A 24,449-nucleotide genomic window follows, 5' to 3' on the forward strand; every position below is an offset into this window, starting at 1 on the left:
AAGGAGTGAGTGCACCTTTGCCTCTCGTGGCAAAGGCCCTCCGATGCCTTTGTTAGTATTTCGTACTAGCAATCAAACCCTAATTATCAGTAGGAAAGCAATAAGAATGCAGTGTATTGCGTACCTTTTACCTCTAGGCTTACTCTGTTTATATAGACATTTGGATGCTTGGCGCCCAAGCATCCCTATTGCCATAGGATTCCTAACTCGTATAGGAAAACTAGGATCTCTTGGATTCTCGTTCCCTTATCAGTTTATTTCCTTAATCCTTGTAGGACTCTTTCCATAACAAGCCGAACATCTCATACTCGTTGGGTATCTTTCTTAGATCCTATATTCTTGGGATCTCATCCTTTAACGGAATATCAGTGATTCTGAACCCTTCTAGAATGTTCCCTTCAATAGGACTTCTCTCTTAGTTCGGCCATCTCATGGCCGAACAAATAGCTTGGACCAGTTACTTCACATATAACTGGTCCTTAAGAAACAATGGGGACCATATGCTCTCCTCCTGTTCGGCTCTCTCTTGCCGACCAAGTTTCTTGAACAGTGGCATCTCATGTCATTTTCCTTGTATTAGGTCCAATAACATCTCATGTTATTGCACCGAGAATCGTGCAACCTCTCTGGACCATTGACTTCTCATGTCACTGGTCCATAGCGTGTTGACCTTTTCTTTGACCGTGCTCGGGCCTATTTTGTACCTGTTCGGGAATACCTCCCTACAAGAGAGAGGGAGGGAGAGGAGGAGGGACCTTTGGCGGTGAGAGCTTGTCACGATTTGACCTAAATTTTGGCGATTCTCGTGAGATGGAGGTGGTCACCGGAGGTGGAGACGCAGACATGGTGGTCGGCGGTGGTGATGGGGCTCGGCAGTGGTGGGGGCTGTCCTCTCTCGCGAACTCGAACAGGGATGCAATGTGGATTTTGGGGGGAAGGGTTTTTGTTTTGGTTTTGCCGATTTTTGATTTTGGAGGGAAGGGCTTTTGTTTTAGTTTTGCCGTTTGGCTTTTTTCTTTTTTCCTTTTTTTTTACGGTGGGGACCACACTTGCGGTAAGGGTGCGGGAAAATCCTTCTGTCAGAGTATCATTACTGATTGTTGTGTGGGAGATGTTGTGTTACAAGCATTTTTGTTCCATCTTGGAGCCTCATGCCTAAAACGTGGGGGCATAATCGTCTTTTCATTGGAAAATGTGCTACTGTTTGGCACTGTTCACGCCATTTTCAAATTACTTACTACTTTAAGAGGTTTTTGGACTTTTCCAATATTCCATCTGTGTCCAAAAAAAAACAGGCTTGTTTTTGTCCTTTTCTGGGTGGTATTCCAAAAATGACCAGGGTTTTTTTCGTCTTTCCATTATCCTGATAGCAACAGGCGTACAAGACACATCTCACTTTACACACACTCTCTCTCTCTCCCCGCTACAGCTCTGCCTTGTTTGGATTTTCATCGTCAAACGGTTTCTCATCGTCAACGACGGCGGCGACTACAAAATTGAACGCGACGGTGGTGGAAACGAACAACTCGACGGCGGCGGCAGCAAAATCGTTTAGGTTTTTCGATTTGGTGTCGGCGTCATGTTTTGGGTGTTCCGATCTCAGAACAGTACAGCTCTAACTGTTTGGGTTTCCGATTGAGTTTTCTGATTGTCGTTTGGGGTGGTTTGGCTTGATTTTCGATTGGGTTTTGTTGGGTGGGTTCCGATTTGGTTTTTATTGAGTCTCCTGCAGATGCTTTTACGAGGGGTGCGCCCCAAAAACCTATAACGCCCCTTTTCCCCTCTTCCTTCCCTCTGCGAAATTGAGAGACAGAAGAACGCTATTTCAAAACCCTAAGCGAGAGGTGCAAGATCAGTTATGAAATTGTCGATTTGGTTTCGGTAAAGAGAAGCAGAGAGTGTGCTGCTTCCCCTTTTCGAACCGTTGCATAGAGGTTTGATTCTTCCCTTTCTCTCTTTTATTTTTACAAAATCATATATATGAGGTTTGTTTTAGGACCCATTGATTGATGCACTCATATTGTTTAATTTGAGATGGGTTCGTATATAAACTTTGATTTCTGCGTTTTAAATTTCTTAATTGGTGTATTCATGTTGTTTTGGTATCGATTGTGGTTCTGTATTTCTTCTTTCATCTGCCCAACTTAGGGAGAGAGAGAGAGAGAGCCATTTCGAAACCCTAACTGAGAGGTGAGAGATCCGTGACGAAATTGTCTATTCGGTTTCGATAAAGAGAAGTAGAGAGAGAGTACTGGTTCCTTGTTTTGAACGATTGCACAGAGGTCTCTTTTTAAAATTTCTTGGGGTAACCGTTTCTTTTTCTCTTTATCTTTACAAAATCATATATAAGGGTTGCTTTATGACCCATTGATTGATGCATGCATATTGTTTTGTTTGGGATGGGATGGGTTCGTATATAAAGTTTTTATTTCTGTTATCTTAATTTAATAATTTCTTAATTTGTGTATCAATGTTATTCTGGAATCGATTGTGGTTCTGTAGTTAATTTACCTTGAGAGAGAGAGAGAGAGAGAGAGAGAGAGAGGTATATAATTCGATTCCATATTAATTTACCAGATTACTTTTAATCACTTGTGTGTGTAATTTGCGGAATTTTATTCGGAAAATTATTAGAGGTGCGGTTGTTTGAAAACCCCTTTTAAGAGCTTCTGTCGATGTGAAAGAGCACTTTGGGTGGCCTTTTATATATATATATATATATATACGGGACGGTTCAAGGGACACCCCAAAAAACACCTAAAAAAACACCCCAAATCTCAATCTCATAGTTCCTGATCAAATTTTTATGATCCGAACTGTTCAATGTGTGCAGAATGTGATTTTAAGGGTGCTCGCAAGAAATTAGTAAAAAATATGACACGGAAAGGCTTGATTTGAGCAGTTTTTATTTAAACCGTTCAATAAAAAACTGTTTGAAACTGTTCGGATCAAGCCCTTCCCGGTCATTTTTTTTGCTGATTTCTCGCGGGTACCTTTAAAATCACGTTCTGATCACATTGAGCGGTTCGGATCATCAAAATTTGATCGAGAGCTATGGGGTGTTTTTTTAGGTGTCCCCGGAACCGCCCCGATATGTGTGTGTGTGTGTGTGTGTGTGTGTGTGTATATATATATGTCTATATATATATTCTTATCGATTTGATGGTTCGGGAAACATTAGATTCCATGTCGATTTAAATTTTTAATATCAAGGAAAAAATTCTTGGGTTTCGGTTTTGAAAAGTTCTTTTTGCCTATATTTATTTTGGCTTTTCTTTTGGGGTTAAAAAATTCGACAGATGTGTATATCTCTTTGTTCTGCTATTTCTTTTGCTGAAATGTTTTAAACAAATGGCACAATCATGGTGCACCTGTTTGGAGTTCTCCAGTAAAACTAACTTAATGCTGGTTGCGTAGTCTATGCCTCCTGCATATAAACAATTCTTTGAAGGCTATGGTAAAAGCATTTGGACCCTGGGTTCTGCTTAGAGATGGGCCCTGGTTCTGCTTAGAGATGGACCCAAACTTTGGCTAGTGTTTGTCGTGGATAGCCACTTCTGTGATGGACGGGAAAAGTTTTAGGGAGATCACCACCTTCATCCTGGATACAAAGTACTATTTGGTTATGAGCCAAAATCAATCTTCGATGTAATTATTCATAATGAAAACCTAGACCGAGCTCGTTATTAGTGACCAACATGTTCTGAGGGCTTGATGAATATGTACCTCACATCTGATAAGTGTTGTTGAACTTCCATTCTGAGGCCACCTAGGACAAAGTATGAAATAAAGTTTGACTAAATGTTAAGTATTTAGGTTTCCGGGCAGAAATGCGATGATGTCTAGATTTCCTTCCTTTTTCAGAGGTAAATGGTAACTTAGTCCTTAAGCGTCTTTCGTATCAATTCAATATACATCATTAATTTGATTTGTCTTTCGTTTTGGTCTTCCTTAAGTTTACAGATGGCGGCTCATTTGGCATTTAAAATAGACAGACATATTTTTTGGAGGTTATAGCAGTGTACATTTTCAATAGAATTTCTTACTGTTCTATTTTACCTAAGCATTTCCTTCTACATTGGCTGCTGTTCATGGATTGTGCATAGCAGGGTCTCCCTACTGCATGCGATTTCTTCCATTTTCATAAAAAAAGAAGAAGCTTGGGTTTCGTTTATTTTTTTGTCCCGTTGAATTTTGCATCTCTGCAGAGAAAATAATACTATCTTGGTCTTATCTCCATGCAGAACTTTGTCCATTAATTTTGAGATTGATGCTTCAACATGTGCTCCATTAATGCATCTAAATATGCCTAGGAGGAGTCATTGTAATGGTTGGATGGTTGGATTATGATGTATTTCTCGATTCTTTGTTACACATGATAAATAGGTTTCTAACAATATTTTATTTATCCCAATTGAATTTAGACCAACGAACATAACTGAACGTACGTAGCACGCTATTAAAGTCCTACTGTTTATAAAAAGCTAGTATTTGATACTAAACATGTTATACTTTTTTTTACAACTTATAGAAAGCCATTATAACAAACATGTTTGTAACTTATTTTAATTTGTTTAGTCATCGTCTAAAAAGCTAACTTATAAGTACTAGCAAATATGGCCAAAATAATGTCTAGATTAATATATTTAGTTTTTTGTAATTTTTTGCAAATTTGTGAATTATGGAGATTTATCTTCCTCTGTTGCCGATTCCTTTTTGTTTCCTTTTTCAGCTACGATTTTCTACCATCCTTGAGCCTCAATCGGTTGTCAATTATTGTTATTGGGATTATAAAAGAATAATAATAGAGAGAGTGTATTTAAGACTCGTGTGTATGATTCTGTCCTTGTTGCTTCGTTCTTTGTTTCTACACATTTGCCAATATCCCATCCCTTACATACTAACCAGACCTTAGGTCCCGTCTTAAGATTTATTCTTACAAATACGTATTTCACCTAGAATATTTCCCATTATTTTGGTATAGTTTTTGAGAGGTGGGTTGTTTTGTTTCAAATATTTCCACAGTAGAAGTTTCACTAGCAGCCAAGGTTGTGAATACCGTTCTGTACTGGCCGATACCGACCGGTACATACCGGATTGACGAGTAAATGGTACCATGACCCTCCAATACCGTACCGGTCCCAATACCGGACGATACCACTCGGTACTAGCCGTTTAGGTAAATACCGGGCGAGATGCTCTTACCGGAAATTCCGGTCTGTTTTTTTTGCAATGCTGGGTCATTTTGTAATAATGTCCAAATTAAGTCCTAAAACCGTATTTTCCCCTCAATTCGGTGTATCAATCTACTGTATCTAATCTAATAACCCTAAAACCCAAATCACGTAGACATCGATCGATCAGTGACTCACTCACACTCACCATTCAAGTTCTTCCCTTTTCACCTCATCTCCAGCTTGTCGCTGTCAAATCTCATCCACGGCGGAGTCGGTGCGGTGCAGCTCAGCTAGTCTCCCCGCCCGCCGGGATCTGAGCCACCGTCAACCGAAGGTACTCCCTCCAGGCTCCAAGTTTCCAACACTCTATGTTAAACCCAGTTTGGTTTTTGATTTTGAACACCCAGTTTGATGTATGTATGTGTTGATAATTAATATGTACGTGTTCTACTCTTGAATTTGAACACCCCATTCAATCGGTTCTGAACAACCAATAGCCAACACATGCCGAATGCTCCACTGCATCTCTCTCTCTCTCACTGAATGTTTATCACTAGACAGACTGAAACTTGTAACGAATAGATCACTATACACAATTAAGTTACTTTGCGTGTGTTTTGGTTTTATGATGAATTGCATGGTATGGGGAATTTTTTTGAGTTATAATTATATAATATATAATTTTAGTTGCGGTAAATCCAAAACGGTACCTGGTATTTGACAGTACCGTACGTACCATACCAGTAGAAAAACCGGTACCATGGCCGATACGGTGTTCAAAACCTTGCTAGTAGCCACCAAAGAACAATTTTCAATGACAGTGACCAAAGAGGAACTTCCCAAAATATTTTGGAGCATTGGGGAGGTAATGACTCATGAAGACAATCTTACGACGTTAATTTTTTTATGTATGGTATTTTGTCAACATGTAAATTAAATAATATTCGTCCCTTAAATTAAATAATATCTTCTTCTTCTTTTTTTGACATTTTAGAGTAAGCATATACTCCTCTTGTGGTTTTGAATTTGAATTAACCGATTATGCTTAGATTGGTAAGTCCTCTTTTTTGATAAGTAGAATATTTTTATTCACCCAAAATGTTGTTTTGAATTTGCCAAAATAATTTTTAGAAGTTAGAATATAAAAATTTGTCAAAATAATTTTTCGCAAACACCCACTTAAAGTGTTTGCCCAAAATTTTGGATAACGAATTCTTGCATTTTTCAGATTCTAAAAAGTTAAAAAAAAGAATAAAATTCTCAAAATCCTAAAGTTGGGTTTGGATAGCTTTTTTTTAGAAAATTTGCAATACAAATTCTCAAAAAAGGAATAAAATTGTCATAATCTCTCTCTCTCTCAACCCACTCCCATCAATGGCCACCCCCCTCCTCCTCACCACCACCACAAGATCCACACCAAAACCCTGACCTTAACTACCACCACTCCTCTCCCTCACAATCCCCGTCATCAAACCCTAGCAGCTCCCAAAATCCACTACTCGAACCCATCTCTACTACCCTTTCGTCCAATAAAAAACCCTAGGCCTCGCTCTAGTCCCACCGAGAAACGGTCCACCTCATTGAGTCTTATCAGGTACGCCCTCAAACGGGACCTGCTCAAGGCTAGCCAGTGGGAAGAGATCGCAGTCATTGTCGCCGTCCACTGCGGCTACGAGACGGGAAAGGGGCCGTGCTCCAATTGGTCCATGAGATCGAAAAACTCCCAGGCGGCGCGAGGGTTGGGCCGGTGCTTCTCGACCCGGTACCGCTTTTGGAGCTTCTCGATCTTGTTGTGGCACTAGATGGCGGACTTGGAAGGGTCGTCGTAGCCGTAGCCGCAGTGAGCGGCAACGGTGACGACGATCTCCTCCCACTGGTTGGCCTTGAGCGGGCCTTGCTTGAGGTTGTACCATCTCTCCTGGTAGGACTCAATGAGGTGGACCGTTTCTCGGTGGGACCAAAGCGAGGGCCAAGGTTTTTTATTGGATGAAAGGGTAGTAGAGGTGGGTTGGAGTAGTTGGTTTTGGGAACTGCTAAGGTTTGATCAAGGGGATTGTGAGGGAGAGGAGTGGTGGTAGTTAAGGTTAGGGTTTTGGTGTGGGTCCTTTGTGGTGGTGTTGAGGAGGAGGGGTGGCCATTGATGGGAGTGGGTTGAGAGAGAGAGAGAGCGCGCGCACCTTTCAAAACAACATTTTGGATGAACAAAAATATTATTCTTATCCTTCAATCTCCCAAGTGTAACCCTAAAACAGCCGCCACACTTTTCCTTCCCTTCCTTCCCCCTGGGTTTATACCTAAATTTGGGCAGCAGGAGGGGAGAACCTAAATTTGGGCAGCAGGAGGGGAGAGACCAATCACTATCTTTAGATTTGGTGTCCCTATCCCCTTTTCCACCAAAACCGCTTGTCGCTCGCCGACGCACCGCTTCTGGGTTTGTAGCCGTGTAGTTGCTAGTGACTTTATGGGTCAAATGCTTGGGAGCTTGATCAGTAGGAGGTTAGGCAAGAGAAGGGCTACTCAATGACGGAAGTGGGTGTATTTTTTTTGCTTTATTTAGTTTTTTTTTTGTCCGGATTTAATCCGGTGGTTTGTTGGTCGTGTGCTTGGTTTTAGTTTTATTTTCTGTGAACCTGATCTCGTTAGGCGAATTTGAAATAGGGCTGCGCATACTATATTCTGATTGCCCTCTTTAATAGTTTGTCCGATCTGTGAACGTCCATTTGCCCCCATGGAGTTCTTCTCTATTGTGTAGGCTTTCGCCTCATAGTTGAATACAACTTCTCACATATGTAAAAATAAAAAATAAAAAAAATTGCCCTTATTCTTGTTCCTTTTTCTTCATGAATTAATTTGTATTTTTGTTTCGCCTTTTTGTAGATATTCCAATCCTAGAGAAGGTAACCTCTCGAAAGGGAATTTTTATTTCATACAACATAGTTCTAGTTATTTGTAATGCCTCTCATACTAAGGACCCATGTCTCACCCTATATGGGAAGGTGTCACCAATAAACAGCCTTCAAAAGAAGGCTAACTTTGAGGGTCAGACCGTAAGAATGCAATTTTTTGTGAATTTTCTAGTCCCGGTGTGAATGACTTGCTTTTGATTAGATCGGGAAAGGGATTAATTGAGGTGCGCATAAGTTAGCTCGGACCCTGACCGAGTGACCGGAAACAAAAAAAAATAAAGGAGTAAATGTGACATTCCGAGTTAATCTTCGGGCTCCAAGTGTCATTAGCAACTGATTTCGCGCTTAGATTTTAGAATTGGGGAAAACACCCACCAAAACCCAAAAGGAGAAAACACACACACACACACACAACAGTTTCAGCTTTTATTGGAGTAAGGTTAATATCTTTGAGGAATTGTAGTTGTGGAGGCGACCCATTCTATCTAAGGTGATGTATGCGAAGAAGGCGTGCGAGTTAGTGAAAGAATTTTCGAGCAGCGAATCTGGGCAGCTTTTAGCTTTCAATGTAAGTTCAGCCCTAATTTTCAACTGCTGAGTTTTTCTCTTTCTCGAACGGGATCTTGAAGTTAGTCAATCGTTAGAGGTGTTTCTTGAGGTTATTAAATGGGTAAATTGATATTTTGATTATGTTTGATTGTTTGTCTTCTTTGAAGAATTGCTTCATCTGGTTAGGGCATGGAATTTGTCGGCTTGAACCCAGTGGCTGACCCAGGATTCTTATTGCGGGGACCAAATAACATGTATTCATAGATTAACAATAAAATATCATCCTTAATAATAATACAGAGTAACAATTTTGAGGGGACCTTTTTTCATAATTTTACAAACAAAAGCTAAAATGCAGTAGAAATAATGGGATAATTCAGAGGTGTCGGGGACCCGGACCCCTGCTTGCACCCCTTTGGTGAACTTATTATTACTGTAGAGGGGATATTATCAGTGCTTTAATTTCTTTGATTCTTCACCAATCTTCTTATTTTCTGTTGCTATTACCTTTTCACTGGCACTATACCCGAATTTGATTTCGGTCTGCCATGCAGTACGTGTTAATTGAGCTTGAGGCTCGTGTCTAGGTTCAGAATTAGATTTCCAGATCAGTTTTGATGGTTTTATCTTTTGCACTAGATTGGTTGTATAGAACTTTTCCATTGTCTTCTGGTGATATCCAGTTGTAAGAGCCGTTTAGCTTGCTTGAATGAAATTTCTCTACTTTTTTTTTTTTTTTTTTGGGAAAAACCCCCGATTACTGTTCCATTAAATGCAATCCTCAAGCTTTGTTTTGTTCTGGGTCAAGGTGTACCTTTTTAATCAATTGACTCTGTTTATTTTATGCATATGTAGAGTGATGTGTTTGCTCAAGTAATTGAAGAATGCAATACTCATTTCAGTCAGCTCCAATCCTTGCTGAGGTAACCTTCTTTGCACTGTTTACCTTATGACCCCTTATTTGTTTACTTCTACTGTATATTTGTATACGACTGCTGACCATCCTGTGCATCCAATATTTAGTTGCAATAATATGCTTCTGTTTTCTTACTTCCCTTTTTGGTTTTCGAGTAGTAGACATGGTTGTTATGGTCTTGTCCCTATATCCTAAATCCACCTGCACAAGAGGGTGCCTGTGCCACTCCGATTTCCATCAGTGATGTGGCAGACCAGGAGCAAAGTCTAGGTTAGTGGGTTTCAACCTGATGCACACCGCCCATTTTCTGCATGTTCCGGATGTTACTCATCAGATCTTAATTTTAGGGTTCAAGTAGAGATGAAAAACATTGTTGTCGTCTTGAAACAAAGAAAAACAAGAAAATGCGAACTTGATTGTGTTTTGGCTTCTTTATAGCATATGGATTTTGGGACAGCAGGTTCAGAGACTAGCACGTTAACTCAAAATGTAAAAAATCATAGTTGAGCACTTTTTGGGTTGACATAAATGAACTTGACATCAGGATGTCTACTTGCTGAGATGACCAGTGTTTGATTGAGTTCGTGCAAAGAATAAATTTCAGGACGTGACAACGTTGCATTTAGTTTGATTTTGCAATGCAACCACTAATGGTATATGATATTGTCATAGCAAAATGCAAGAAGAAGGGTTGGACAACCAAACAGCTAGAAATGCGGACCACTTTGGAGCACTCATCCATCACCTTTCTTTAGTCCGTAACAAGCGCTGCCTTATGGCTTATGTGTAAGAATACATCATCCGTTGCATTTATGTTTCTCTAACTGAATGGTTTCTAGCTTGTTTCCCCCACTCAAATCTTCTTCATCTACATTTTGGGTTTTGTTCTTTGTATTTAACAGATATAACCGAGCAGAAGTCATTCGAAGTTTGGGCTGGATGAAAGAGGCTCCACTTCCTGAAGAAATACAAGAGAAGCTCAGCAGTTCGGAGAAAGATTATTCACAGAATCATTCCGCAACTATTAGATCCTATCAGTTAGAAATGGATATTGATTTGGCTGTGGTAGTTGTTCTCTCTCTCTCTCTCTCTCTCTCTCTCTCTCTCTCTCTCTCACACACACACACACACGAAATATCGTCTTTGATAAAGTTTCTAAGAATTGCATCTCCTACTGAGAAGCTTGAATATGGTTTAAAGAATTAAGGTGTTGTATACGACAGTAAATGGCTCAGATTAATGATTCCTCCATAACCTCTGTGTGATCTTTGTTTGAACCTGAAGAACCGTGGGTAATGGTTGAAGATTTCTATATGTACCCAACTACATTTTTCATCGGAGGACACTCCATTTCACAAAGCATTTGTATGTGACGGTCTAGTTCAACCTCCATAAACCTCTTAAGGCTGTAACCTCTTTGATGATCCTTTTGCGAGAAGATGACTCTTGTAAACAGATCGACTAAAACTCTCAAGTTCTGTTTACATTGAGGGCACAAACTGGGTGTTTTTTTATGGTGTCATAGTCCGAAGACTCCCAACTGCTCAACTGTTTACTTAGGCAATTGCGGTGCGGACCTTGTTGCGCCTGGAGATAGCTTTATGGATGTAAGTTTGATTTGCACTCTTCTGATTGCTGTGGTGTAGAAACGTAGCTGCAGATCACTGAAGAAATGGTTTCAAACTTCCAATACACTTCAAAATGGGTGTTTTAGTGTCAACTGCAACATCGCTTAATCAGTTGGCTATGTGGACCTCATTGTGCCTATAAAAAGCTTCATAGATTTACTGTATAAGCTTGAATCTCACACTTGCTGGAACTGGTGTGAAAACATAGCTTCAAGACACAAAAGAAATGGTGACAATAAACTCACGTCTCACAACCATTGCTAGTATTTTTTATGTCACGATGGGGATGTCCACTTGAACCGTGAAATACTTCACATTACTTTCTCTACAGTGCATGCTTATAAGCTTGGACTAAACACGTCTTTTATCTTTTCGTGTGTGTGTGCAAGGATATGGTGCCTCCTAAAGATCCATACATTAAGGTTCGTGTCCTCGAGGACATTGGCAGTGTGGCACTCAGTGATCAGATAGCCAACCTTGCTCGCCATGCAATTCTCTTTCTTAGACGAACTGATGCTGAGACCTACATCTCACAGGTGGTTTACTTTTTTAAATTTTGCATCAATTCACTCGCAACGAGTTTATAGAAGTCGTGACATAATCAATATCGGCCATGATGAACAGGGCCTGATGGAAGAGCTTACAGATTGAGCCATCCATTTGTTTCTCATACAGCATACAACAGCGTTTTCCGAAGTATCCAGAACCAATCAAGGTCAACCATGGGTTGGCCGATGTAATTGATGTTGAAAGGTGCAAAGTAGCAAAATCTGTGGAAAAACAAGCTGGAGTGCTGTGGACCGATGGTGACCTCCCCTAACTGCTCACCAAATTTGTAAAATTTTATCATATGCACTTTCATTCAGGTGTTAACGAGAAGTTTACGTTTGATGGTGTGATCTTCAAATCTAATGTATGATTTGCTGCCCTTTCGTTATGTAGTTATTTAGTTCTTATAATGACTATGGTAAATCGTCGGAAGGTTGCTGACTGCAGTACCCAGTGCCTTCTGATGGACGTCGAATAAAGTGGTTAATGCTTGAATATATTCCTCGCTTAACGCGTATTCACTAATTCGCAGGCCTTTTAAGTTCATTATTTTTGTCACCTTTGGTAGCAGCAGCTGTCTGTGAAATAGCGAAAAAAATTTGCCTGCCAAAGTGTCGAAGTTACAGACAAATTCCTTCTGCATTGATAATGGTTGTAATTTTATTCTCTTTCGGTGGTACAAATAATGAACAAGCTTCATTCTTTCACTGAACTAAAGAAAGACAATGCTTGCTTGCTGTCTACAACCACCACTTCTACCAGAGCCTCTCGATTCCTTGAGACATTCTTGCATCTACAGCTGCTAAAATTCAGGTTCTGGATCTGTCGCCTTGCGCTGCTGCTCTCACCTTCCGTGACCACTTGCAGTTAAAACGAATCAAATATTCTCTCTCTTGACGCGAAACAGGATACCTAATGATCTCGGTTGACGTTCCATGCCCTTGATTTTGTCACCTAAGCCCCAAGCAAGAAGTACCAAGGTTTGGGTGAAGAACCACTCCTTTGATGGGAAAATTCTGAACTTGTTTTCCTCTCATGGAGCAGCACCCATCAACCCAAATCCATTCCCACCTACCTTTCTCAACATCTTCTCTCCAAACCACCATTCCAAACCCAAGGTCGTTATACAAGCACACTGCCCCATCAATCCCCACACATTTAGTACTACCCCACCCCACCTTTTGCCCTAAAAATCTCCTCCCTAACTCAGCAGGCACCTTGCCAATCAAACTCCAAGTATCATCACCACTTAGCTCCCACACAAATGCATCCTCGACGCACGTGCCTCCAACAAGTGTCAGCTTCTCGTTTCGCCAAACCAATGAGGCGAACTCGAGCCGGTCTGCCATCGGCACGCTTAATTCTCTCCACGTGTTGGTGTCAATCTCGAAGCCCATAACGCTATAGGCACGGGTTGAGGTCATCCAATATATGATCCCATTCAAATGCACGCTCTCATTGGGGGTCCAAACTGTCAACCTCACAGCAAACTCCACCGGCATTGGCCCGATAATCCGCCACGTGTCTGTCTGTGAATCATACATTTCCAATGTGGTCTCATAAAAGGAGCTGCCACGTGACGCCTCGGACATGCCTCCGGCAACGTAGACCCTGAATTGAGGGATTGCAACTTGTGGGCTTGGTCCTACCTCTATTAGGCCCACTGCTGGATTGGTACGAGTGATGTTTAGCAATGGCAGGGACTTGAATTGCCTAGTGAATGGATTGCATAGGGATAATCGGAGGGATGTGGTGCTTGTCTGCCTAAAGAGTATAAACCCACAAACAGGAGCGATTGGACGGACCGGATGGGGTACAAAGTCGAGGGACAGGGCGTGCCAATTGTCGGTAATTGGGTTGTGGGCGTAGCAAAGGAGCCCACGGTGGCGCGCGGGGCAGGCTAAGAACCACGGCGTGTGGCGGCATGAATAATCCGGTGGGGCCGCGTAAGCCGACGTGGCACATTTGTTCCAGTGCGAGCAAGCTGACCTAGCGCGTGCCAAGGAGTCCGGGGAGAGGAAGGAGAAGATGGTGGAAAGGAGATCGAAGGGGAGGTTGCTCCACATGCTGTGGGAATTGTGGTGAAAGGTTCTTGCAACAAGGTGCAATGTACTTTTTCTCAGACGAAAAGATCTACCCAGTTATAGACTTTATATATACATATGGATCTCGAATATGTGAATTATTGAAAGTAAATTGCTACTCCCCCTGACACACCCCCCTGGCTCCACCTTTCTTTTCCCAGTTTACCCCCTGCCCCTCTCTCTCTCTCTCTCCCTCCCTTTTCTTTCTTTCCATCGTTCCTTTATCTGTTCTTTTTTTTTTTCTTTTCTTTTCCAGTTTTTTTTTTCATTTTATTTCATTTTTTTTCTTTCCAGTTTGAATTTTTTTCTCTTTAATAATAGGTTTAAGTCTAATTCTAAGCTTTATAAAGTAATTGAGAGAAAAAAAAGTGTTTCAATTGATCATGTTTATCCCACTATTTTCTTTTTCTTTTTTTGTCCTTTATAGATTAAAAAAGAGAGACTTAAAGAATCATCCTTATGTGTCACACTTCGTAAGTTTTCATCCAGCACTTTTTTTGCACTTACGATTTCATCCTATTTTTTCCTAATACCAAGACTGTCCCTCTATATATATATATATATAGCACCGAAAAAGGGGACAAAAAAATAATTCTTTGATCCTTCGCAGTGAATTCGGCGTCTCCATCCCAAAATTTCCGGCGGGATTTCCATATCCAGTTAAAAGCAAAACAACTCCCCTACCACAAAACCATTCGCAGGAAATAAATTGTCATCCTCGCCGCCGCTTTCATGCATCCTAATCTGCTACTGCTCCGTCCTGTTGCTGGTCTGTCGCTTCTCTGATAAAGCCGCCGGTCGCGGACGAACAAATGTTTCAAGAAGAAACTGCTCCATCCTGTTGCTAGTCCGTCGCTTCTCTGATAAAGCCACCGATCGCGGACGAATAAATGTTTCAAGAAGAAACTGCTCCGTCCTGTTGCTGGTCCGTCGCTTCTCTGATAGAGCCACTGATCGCGGACGAATAAATGTTTCAAGAAGAAATTGCTCCGTCTTGTTGCTGGTCCGTCGCTTCTCTGATAGAGCCGCCGGTCGTGGACGAACAAATGTTTCAAGAAGAAACGTCGACGCTCAGTTGATCGGGAAGAAGAAAACCTCGCCGCTGCTCACCTGCTACTGGTCCAACGCTTCGAGATCGGGCAAAACGCTGCATCGGCCTTCCTCCTCACCGACCTCTCCCTCCTCCTCGGCTGTCATCGGCCTCCTCCTCCGCTGCCTCTCTGCCCAAAGCAACGACCTTGTAGAAATCACCGACTCCGTCTCCCTCTTCCACACCCAGATCGGCCTCCTCTCTTCCTTCGAGATCACACTAATTTCATGGTTCATTTATGTATTTTTATTCATGGTTTGTGTATCCATAGATTATTTTTTGTTCATGTATTTCATGGTTTATTTTTGGATTTCATGGTTTATTCGTGTATTTCATGGTTTATTTATTTACAATTTCATGGTTTAATTATGTATTTCATGGCTTATTTTTATCATTCATGAAATCATGGTTGTAAATATTTTTGACTTCTCAATCTCCTGTGGTTGGGAGGGGTGGTGTTGGTTTTAGATTACATGGTTTTTTAGGATTTCTTGGTTTATTTATTTACGATTTCATGGTTATTTTATTCATGATTTATGAAATTAAGTAGAGGAAATGATTTAAACTATAGATCAATTAAGAATTTGAAAATTTGAGAATTCAAAATTTTTCCATTTTTATCCATTAATAATCCCATGATTTTAGGTAACTTAATTACTACAATCTCACTAATTCAGGAAAGAAATATATACATATATATGAATATCTGATTAAAATGATAAGATAGGTAATTTACTATGTAAAAAGATGAAAACATAACTGTTTAAAAAGTACAGGATGAATACTTACATAATATGAAGAATAAGGATGTATATTTAAAAACTCCATTAAAAAATATAGTTACGAAAATAAGTGTTTCAATTTTCAATCCGTTTGAACTAGTGCAAAGATGTTATTTTTCTGATCATTTCATCCTAAATGGTCGTAATAAATTTTTGGCTCCAAAGCCTTTCAATGAACACCCTAAGAGAGTCCTGAAACTAAATAATGAGTCTTAGGGTGCTCGTTGAAAGGCCGTAAAGTAAAAAATTCATTAAGATTACAATTAGTGTTCGGGAACTAATTACGAAATGTATTTTGCAAACGACATACTAATCCAGAATACAAATATTATATTTAGGATTACTTTTTTTTTAACTATAGTACAATTTTATAAATTTGTTAACCATTATTTAGCATAGATCCTCCTCTTAACTGATTCAGTGGTATGTTGCTTCAAATCACGTTTATACTCCATAGGATTACAAATGGATGGTTTCTATTTTTTTTATAACTAAAACGGAAACGTTTTAGGGGCTACTATGTCAATAGAGGCAGCAGAGCCCCCGGATCCCCCATACTTTTTAATTTATTTTTTTATTTAAGTACTTATATCTTATTTATTTAATTTCTATAAATACACTCTTTATATATTTAAAAATATAATTCAAGTATTAAGTGCTTTAATTCTCAATTCAATTAAATCAGAGCAAAGATCGTTTTTTTTATTATTTTATTTTAAATGGTCATAATGAATTTTTTGATTTAAGGCTTTTCAACAAATACCCTAAGACTCATTATTTAGTTTCAAGACTCTCTTAGGGTGTCCATTGAAAGGTCTTGGAGCAAAAAATTTATTATGACCATTTAGGATGAAATGATCAGAAAAATAACAACTTTGCACCGGTTCAAACAGATTGAAAATTGAAATATTTATTTTCGTAACTATATTTTTTAATCTATAAAGGACAAAAAAAGAAAAAGAAAATAGTGGGATAAACATAATCAATCGAAACACTTTTTTTTCTCTCAATTACTTTATAAAGCCTAGAATTAAACTTGAATCTATTATTAAAAAGAGAAAAAAAATTCAAACCGGAAAGAAAAAAAATGAAAAAAAAATTGGAAAAGAAAAAAAAAAAGAAAAGAACAGAAGAAGGAACGGTGAAAAGAAAGAGAAGGGAGAGAGAAAGAGAGGGAGGGAGAGAGAGGGGGGCGGGGGTAAACTGGAAAAAAGGGGGGGGGGGGGGGGGGGGGGGGGGCGGCGGGGGGACCTTTCTTGTGTTAGGTATATTGGAGTTGTAATCTGGTCCATAGATTCTCTCTGTTGTATTGATGAAAATTTTAGTACAAGGGGGACCCATATATTCTTTTTTTCTTTTGATCGCATATATTCTGAAAATGGGCTGTGCAACGTAACGTGAGTTCTTCATCTGTGTCCTGATTATGGCACAAGGAAATCTTGAGCAACCAAAAGAATCACAGCGACGTAAACGTAGTAGTTTTTCATCGCTTCATATCTGGTGTGCTTGGATAATTGAGAATTAATGCGACTTCACACCCTGTAAAAGCAATTAAGATGATAATCGCAGACCAAAATAAGTATGAAGCAAACCTTTGGTTTTTTTTTTCCCCCTTTTTCCCCTTTATATATTAAAAAATATAGTTAAAAAAAATAAGTGCTTCAATTTTCAATCCGTTTGAACTGGTGCAAAGATGTTATTTTTCTGATCATTTCATTCTAAATGGTTGTAAGAAAATTTTGACTTCAAGGTCTTTTAATGGACATTCTAAAAGAGCTCTGAAACTAAATAATGGGTCTTAGGGTGTTCGCTGAAAGGCCTTAGAGCAAAAAATTCATTATGACTATTTAGAATAAAATGATCAAAAAAATACGATCTTCGCCCCGATTCAATTGAATTAAAAATTAGAGCACTTAATTTTTGAATTATATTTTTTAATATAGAATGAGTGTATTTATAGAAATTAAATACTCCCTCCGTCCCAAAATGATTGTCCGGTTCGCAAAACGGAGTGATAAAAATAATGCAATTTTTTCAAGAAAAAATTCAAACTTTTTTCACAAATTAAAAATACTCATTGATATCTAGTAAGTTGATAAAAAAATTTTGATTTTTTCTTGCAAAAATTGTATTATTTTTAACACTCCATTTTGCGAACTGAACAAATATTTTGAGATGGAGGGAGTAAATAAGATAAAGGTAATCAAATAAAGAAAGGAATTAAGGGGGTGGTAATCCCGGAAACAGGTGTGGGGTCGCCCGGGCCGGGGGGCAAGCAATCTGCTTTGGCGCTTAGATTTCAGAATTGGGGAAAGCACCCGCCAAAACCAAAAAGGAGAAAGCACACACACAAGAGTTTCAACTTTTATTGGTGTAAGGTTAATATCTTTGAGGAATTGCAGTTGTGGAGGTGACCCATTCTAGCTAAGGAGATGTATGCGAAGAAGGCGTGGGAGTTAGTGAAAGAATTTTCGAGCAGTGAATCTGGGCAGCTTTCAGCTTTCAATGTACGTTCAGCCCTAATTTTCAACTCCAGAGTTTTTCTCTTTTTCGAACGGGATCTCGAAGTTAGTCAATCGTTGGAGGTGTTTCTTGAGGTTATTAAATGGGTAAATTGATATTTTGATTGTGCTTGATTGTTTGTCTTCTTTGAAGAATTGCTTCATCTGGTTAGGGCATGGAATTTGTCGGCTTGAATCCGGTGGCAGACCCAGGATTCTTATTGCGGGGACCAAATAACATGTATTGATATATTAACAATAAAATATCATCCTTAATAATAATACGGAGTAACACAATTTTGAGGGACCTTTCTTCGTAATTTTGCAAACAAAAGCTAAAATGCAGTAGAAATAATGGGATAATATCAGTGCTTTAATTTCTTTGATTCTTCACCAATCTTCGTATTTTCTATTGCTATTACCTTTTCACTGGCACTATACCCGAATTTGATTTCGGTCTGCCATGCAGTACGTGTTAATTGAGCTTGAGGCTCGTGTCTAGGTTCAGGATTAGATTTCTAGATCAGTTTTGATGGTTTTATCTTTTGCGCTAGATTGGTTGTATAGAACTTCCCATTGTCTTCTGGTGATATCCAGTTGTAAGAGCCATTTAGCTTGCTTGAATGAAATTTCTTTACTTTTTTTTTTGGAAAAAGCCCCGATTACTGTTCCATCAAATGCAATCCTCAAGATTTGTTTTGTTCTGGGTCAAGGTGTACCTTTTTAATCAATTAACTGTATATTTTATGCATATGTAGAGTGATGTGTTTGCTCAAGTAATTGAAGAATGCAATACTCATTTCAGTCAGCTCCAATCCTTGCTGAGGTAACCTTCTTTGCACTGTTTACCATATGATTCTTTTGGCGTTACCCCCCTTTATTTGTTTACTTCTACTGTATTGTATACGACTGCTGACCATCCTGTGCATCCAATATTTAGTTGCCATAATATGCTTCTGTTTTCTTACTTCCTTTTTTGGTTTTCGAGTAGTAGACATGGTTGTTATGGTCTTGTCCCTATCCTAAATCCACCTGCACAAGAGGGTGCCTGTGCCACTCTGATTTCCATCAGTGATGTGGCAGACCAGGAGCAAAGTCTAGGTTAGTGGGTTTCAACCTGATGCAGACCGACCATTTTCTGCATGTTCCTGATTTTACTCATCAGATCTTAATTTTAGGGGTCAAGTAGAGATAAAAAACATTGTTGTCGTCTTGAAACAAAGAAAAACAAGAAATTGTGAACTTGATTATGTTTTGGCTTCTTTATAGCATTTGGATTTTGGGACAGCAGGTTCATAGACAGCATGTTAACTCGAAATGTAAAAAATCATAGTTGAGCACTTTTTGGATTGACATAAATGAACTTGACATCAGGATGTCTACTTGCTGAGATGACCAGTGTTTGATTGAGTTTGTGCGAAGAATAAATTTTAGGATGTGACAATGTTGCATTTAGTTTGATTTTGCAATGCACCCACTAATGGTATATGATATTGTCATAGCAAAATGCAAGAAGAAGGGTTGGACAACCAAACAGCTAGAAATGCAGACCACTTTGGAGCACTCATCCATCACCTTTCTTTAGTCCGTAACAAGCGCTGCCTTATGGCTTATGTGTAAGAATACATCATCCGTTCCGTTTATGTTTCTCTAACTGAGGTTTCTAGCTTGTTTCCTCCACTCAAATCTTCTTCATCTACATTTTGGGTTTTGTTCTTTGCATTTAATAGATATAACCGAGCAGAAGTCATTCGAAGTTTGGGCTGGATAAAAGAGGCTCCACTTCCTGAAGAAATACAAGAGAAGCTCAGCAGTTCGGAGAAAGATTATTCGCAGAATCATTCCGCAACTATTAGATCCTATCGGTTAGAAATGGATATTGATTTGGCTGTGGTAGTTGTTCTCTCTCTCTCTCTCTCTCACACACACACACACGAAATGTCGTCTTTGATAATGTTTCCAAGAATTGCATCTCCTACTGAGAAACTTGAATATGGTTTAAAGAATTAAGGTGTCGTATACAACAGTAAATAGCTCAGATTAATGATTCCTCCATAACCTCTGTGTGATCTTTGTTTGAACCTTAAGAACCGTGGGTAATGGTTGAAGATTTCTATATGTATCCAACTACATTTTTCATCAGAGGACATTTCACTTCACAAAGCATTTGTATGTGACGGTGGACGGTCTAGTTCAACCTCCATAAACCTCTTATGGCTGTAACCTCTTTGATGATCCTTCTGCGAGAAGATGACTCTTGTAAACAGATCGACTAAAACTCTCAAGTTCTGTTTACATTGAGTGCCCAAACTGGGTGTTTTTTTATGGTGTCATAGTCCCAAGACTCCCAACTGCTCAACTGTTTACTTAGGCAATTGCGGTGCGGACCTTGTTGCGCCTGTAGATAGCTTTGTGGATGTAAGTTTGATTTGCACTCTTTTGGTTGCTGTGGTGTAGAAACGTAGCTGCAGATCGCTGAAGAAATGGTTTCAAACTTCCAATACACTTCAAAATGGGTGTTTTAGTGTCAACTGCAACATTGCTTAATCAGTTGGCTATGCGGACCTCATTGTGCCTATAAAAAGCTTCATAGATTTACTGCATAAGCTTGAATCTCACACTTGCTGGAATTGGTGTGATTCGTGTGAAAGCATAGCTTCAAGACACAAAAGAAATGGTGATAATGCACTCACGTCTCACAACCATTGCCAGTAATTTTTATGACACGATTGGGATGTCCACTTGAACCGTGAAATACTTCACATTACTTTCTCTACGGTGCATGCTTATAAGCTTGGACTAAACACGTCTTTTATCTTTTCGTGTGTGTGTGCAAGGATATGGTGCCTCCTAAAGATCCATACATTAAGGTTTGTGTCCTCGAGGACATTGGCAGTGTGGCATTCAGTGATCAGATAGCCAACCTTGCTCGCCATGCAATTCTCTTTCTTAGATGAACTGATGCTGAGACCTACATCTCACAGGTGGTTTACTTTTTTAAATTTTGCATCAATTCACTCACAACGAGTTTGTAGCAGTCCTGACAAAATCAATATCGGCCATGATGAACAGGGCCTGATGGAAGAGCTTACAGATTGAGGCATCTATTTGTTTCTCATACAGCATACAACAGCGTTTTCCGAAGTATCCAGAACCAATCAAGGTCAACCATGGGTTGGCCGATGTGATTGATATTGAAAGGTCCAAAGAAGCAAAATCTGTGGAAAATCAAGCCGAAGTGCTGTGGAACGATGGTGACCTCCCCTAACTGCTCACCAAATTTGTAAAATTTTATCATTTGCACTTTCATTCAGGTGTTAACGAGAAGTTTTTATGTTTGATGGTGTGATCTTCAAATCTAATGTATGATTTGCTGCCCTTTCATTATCTAGTTATTTAGTTCTTATAATGACTATGGTAAATTGTTGGAAGGTTGCTGACTGCAGTACCCAGTACCTTCTGATGGAAGTCGAATAACGTGGTTAACGCTTGAATATATTCCTCGCTTAACGCGTATTCACTAATTCGCAGGCCTTTTAAGTTGATTATTTTTTGTCACCTTTGGTAGCAGCAGCTGTCTGTGTAATAGTGAAAATTTGCCTACCAAAATGTCAAAGTTACAGACAAATTCCTTCTGCATTGATAATGGTTGTAATTTTATTCTCTTTTGGTGGTACAAATAATGAACAAGCTTCATTCTTTCATTGAGCTCAAGAAAGACAATGCTTTCTGTCCACTACCACCACTTCTACCGGAGCCTCTTGATTCCTTGAGACATTCCTGCATCTATAGCTGCTAAAATTTGGGTTCTGGATCTATCGCCATCCACTGCTGCTCTCACCTTCCGTGACCACTTGCAGTTAAAACTAATCAAAGATTCTCGCTCTTGACGTGAAACAGGAAACCTAATGATCTCGTTTGACGTTCCGAGCCTTTGATTTTGTCACCTAAGCCCCAAACAAGAAGCACCAAGGTTTGGGTGAAGAACCACTCCTTTGATGGGAAAATTCTGAACTTGTTTTCCTCTATGGAGCAACACCCATCAACCCAAATCCATTCCCACCTACCTTTCTCCACATCTTCTCTCCAAACCACCAGTCCAGACCCAAGGTCCTTATACAAGCACACTGCCCCATCAATCCCCACACATTTAGTACTACCCCACCCTACATTATGCCCTAAAAATCTCCTCCCCAACTCAGCAGGCACCTTGCCAATCAAAATCCAATATCATCACCACTTAGCTCCCACACAAATGCATCTTCGACGCACATGCCTCCGACAAAATGTCAGCTTCTCGTTTTGCCAAATCAACGTGGCAAACTCAAACCGGTCTGCCATCGGCACGCTTAATTCTCTCCACTTGTTGGTGCCGATCTCGAAGCCCATAACGCTATAGGCACAGGCTGAGGTCATCCAATATATGATCCCGTTTGAGTACACAATCATTCTACCTCCACACCCACTTACACACCCACATTCACAATAGGGGTGGAGCCCGCACATACTACACACCCAGTGTGTATGAGACCCACTCCTATTGTGAGTGCGGGTGTGTATGGAGTTAGAATTTTCGTCGAGTGCACGCTCTCATTAGGGGTCCAAATTGTTAGCCACACAGCAAACTCCACCGGCATTGGCCCCATTATCCGCCACGCGTCCATCCGTTGTTGCAATGTTTGACTTCGAGAAACAGAAACTCAATAATTACAATAATTATTTTTTGTATGTCAAAATATTACTTGTATCAACGAATTTTACAAGGAAAATTACGGGTCAGAGGTGTTGACAGGTAATAATTCGAATATCATGGTCTACAGTCTTGAAACTACCACTTGCATGATAGGAGGAAAAATATTGACAAATACATGGTGTGCCCACTTGAAATGTCTATTTTTCCCTCCTTTATATATCACTTATAAGCCCTAAAATTCATTCCTCCCCCAATCTCCCATTCATTCCCCACACCAGGCGACGACGACTCCTCTTCCCACTCGGTCTCTCTCTCGACTCCTCACACTAGGCGACAACGACTCTTCTCTCCCTCAGCGACGACGACTCTTCTCTCACTCTGGTATCTCTCTCTTGCTCGCTCTTGTCTCTCTCTCTCACACACACACATACAGAAAAGACACACTCGTTCTGTCCAAGTCGAAAATGGATTAAGAAGCTACAACTTTCCAATTTTGTTTGTGGTTGTTCTTATTTAGCATATAAATTGATTGATAGAGTGAATGTGGACCATTGAACCCTAGTTTTTGGTTGTTCTACACAAGATCTGGCTCACATTGGTGATTATTGGCTTGCTCTTGTTTGGCATGCGACTGATGTTTACCTAAAATAGTTGTACTGGTAGATTGTCGGTTGGATCAGTTTGTTGTCCCTTTGTTGTTTCCATTTTCGTTGATTGTTTGGTTTGTTTGATTACATGACTTGGTTTGTACAGAACATATAGTTTAGTCCGTATAAATATTTCACTTGGCACTGTTGTCCTGTTAGAATTTCAATTAACTTTGGCAGACAAGTCTTGTAAGTTAAATGGGTATAATTCGTGTATGTTTGGACTCTACAGAATGAGATTATTGATGTTTTATTTGAACCATCTCATGTAATGTAATTCTTATAATCATGGAAACAAAGTCACATACTCGATGCACTTGTTATTTATGTTATATGACAGTTACATATTTTTGTTTTGGTTAGAGGAGGCATGGAATCTAATTCAAGAAGTGGAACGACTGGAAGTCCTATGAGGATACGACTTTGAGAGCACAATGAGCAAGCGGTCTTGCACACCTCGTGGACGGATAAGAATCCAGGTAGAAGGTTCTTCGGGTGCCCTTATTGGTATCCCGGTGCATCGAAAACTGGTGGTGCACACTGTGATTACTTTGAATGGTTGGATGGTGCCATTTGTGAGCAAGAGAAAGTGGTTCTCCAATTCCAAAGGGACATAAGGTCACTCAAACAGTGTATTGTGGAATATGAGACAAAGATGGAAGAAATTGAGATGAAGTGTAAGGAAAATGAGGAAAAATGTAAGGAATATGGGAGAAAGATCGACGAATGTGAGAAAAAGAATGAGAAATATGGGAGGAGAATCGAAGAATGTGAGAAAAAGAACAAGAAATTTGAGAGAAACGTGAGGAAAAGCAATGGACTAATTTGGGCAGCATGGGTTGCTTGTTTCATTTTGGTTGTTATTCTTCTTGCTATCATGGGGACCCATAGTAGGCCTGAAACTAAGTATTTGAGACTGCCCCATTC

General features: G+C 39.7%; 3 protein-coding genes and 1 pseudogene across 7 annotated transcripts; 2 read left to right on the forward strand and 2 right to left on the reverse strand.

Moving 5' to 3' along the window:
• Window positions 1-1,399: 1,399 nt before the first annotated feature.
• Window positions 1,400-12,250, forward strand: LOC131319009 (uncharacterized). 3 transcript variants are annotated; one of them, XM_058349102.1, is made up of 8 exons: window positions 1,400-1,934; window positions 5,417-5,511; window positions 8,547-8,651; window positions 9,488-9,555; window positions 10,221-10,334; window positions 10,451-10,613; window positions 11,566-11,712; window positions 11,801-12,250. In XM_058349102.1, the coding sequence occupies exons 3-8, from the start codon at window positions 8,577-8,579 to the stop codon at window positions 11,825-11,827; spliced, it is 594 nt and encodes a 197-aa protein (XP_058205085.1). In that variant the 5' UTR covers window positions 1,400-1,934; window positions 5,417-5,511; window positions 8,547-8,576; the 3' UTR covers window positions 11,828-12,250. The 3 variants fall into 3 exon arrangements, with proteins under 3 accessions (XP_058205085.1, XP_058205084.1, XP_058205083.1); XM_058349101.1 differs by lacking the exon at window positions 5,417-5,511 and having other exon boundaries at window positions 1,410-1,934; XM_058349100.1 differs by lacking the exon at window positions 1,400-1,934 and having other exon boundaries at window positions 5,377-5,511.
• LOC131319010 (uncharacterized) lies at window positions 5,386-21,706 on the forward strand. 3 transcript variants are annotated; one of them, XM_058349104.1, is made up of 7 exons: window positions 5,386-5,511; window positions 18,084-18,188; window positions 18,941-19,008; window positions 19,685-19,798; window positions 19,913-20,075; window positions 21,020-21,166; window positions 21,255-21,706. In XM_058349104.1, the coding sequence occupies exons 2-6, from the start codon at window positions 18,114-18,116 to the stop codon at window positions 21,137-21,139; spliced, it is 540 nt and encodes a 179-aa protein (XP_058205087.1). In that variant the 5' UTR covers window positions 5,386-5,511; window positions 18,084-18,113; the 3' UTR covers window positions 21,140-21,166; window positions 21,255-21,706. The 3 variants fall into 3 exon arrangements, with proteins under 3 accessions (XP_058205087.1, XP_058205086.1, XP_058205088.1); XM_058349103.1 differs by lacking the exon at window positions 5,386-5,511 and having other exon boundaries at window positions 17,988-18,188; XM_058349105.1 differs by lacking the exons at window positions 5,386-5,511; window positions 21,255-21,706 and having other exon boundaries at window positions 18,020-18,188; window positions 21,019-21,158.
• LOC131319008 (F-box/kelch-repeat protein At5g15710-like) lies at window positions 12,348-13,997 on the reverse strand. The gene has a single exon (XM_058349099.1). It carries the CDS (start codon window positions 13,789-13,791, stop codon window positions 12,676-12,678), a length of 1,116 nt encoding a protein of 371 aa, XP_058205082.1. The 5' UTR covers window positions 13,792-13,997; the 3' UTR covers window positions 12,348-12,675.
• Window positions 21,707-21,728: 22 nt separating the features above from the next.
• LOC131321119 (uncharacterized) lies at window positions 21,729-22,846 on the reverse strand (annotated as a pseudogene).
• Window positions 22,847-24,449: the final 1,603 nt, after the last annotated feature.

This window comes from Rhododendron vialii, chromosome 3a (assembly GCF_030253575.1).
Source record: "Rhododendron vialii isolate Sample 1 chromosome 3a, ASM3025357v1".
NCBI lineage: Eukaryota > Viridiplantae > Streptophyta > Magnoliopsida > Ericales > Ericaceae > Rhododendron > Rhododendron vialii.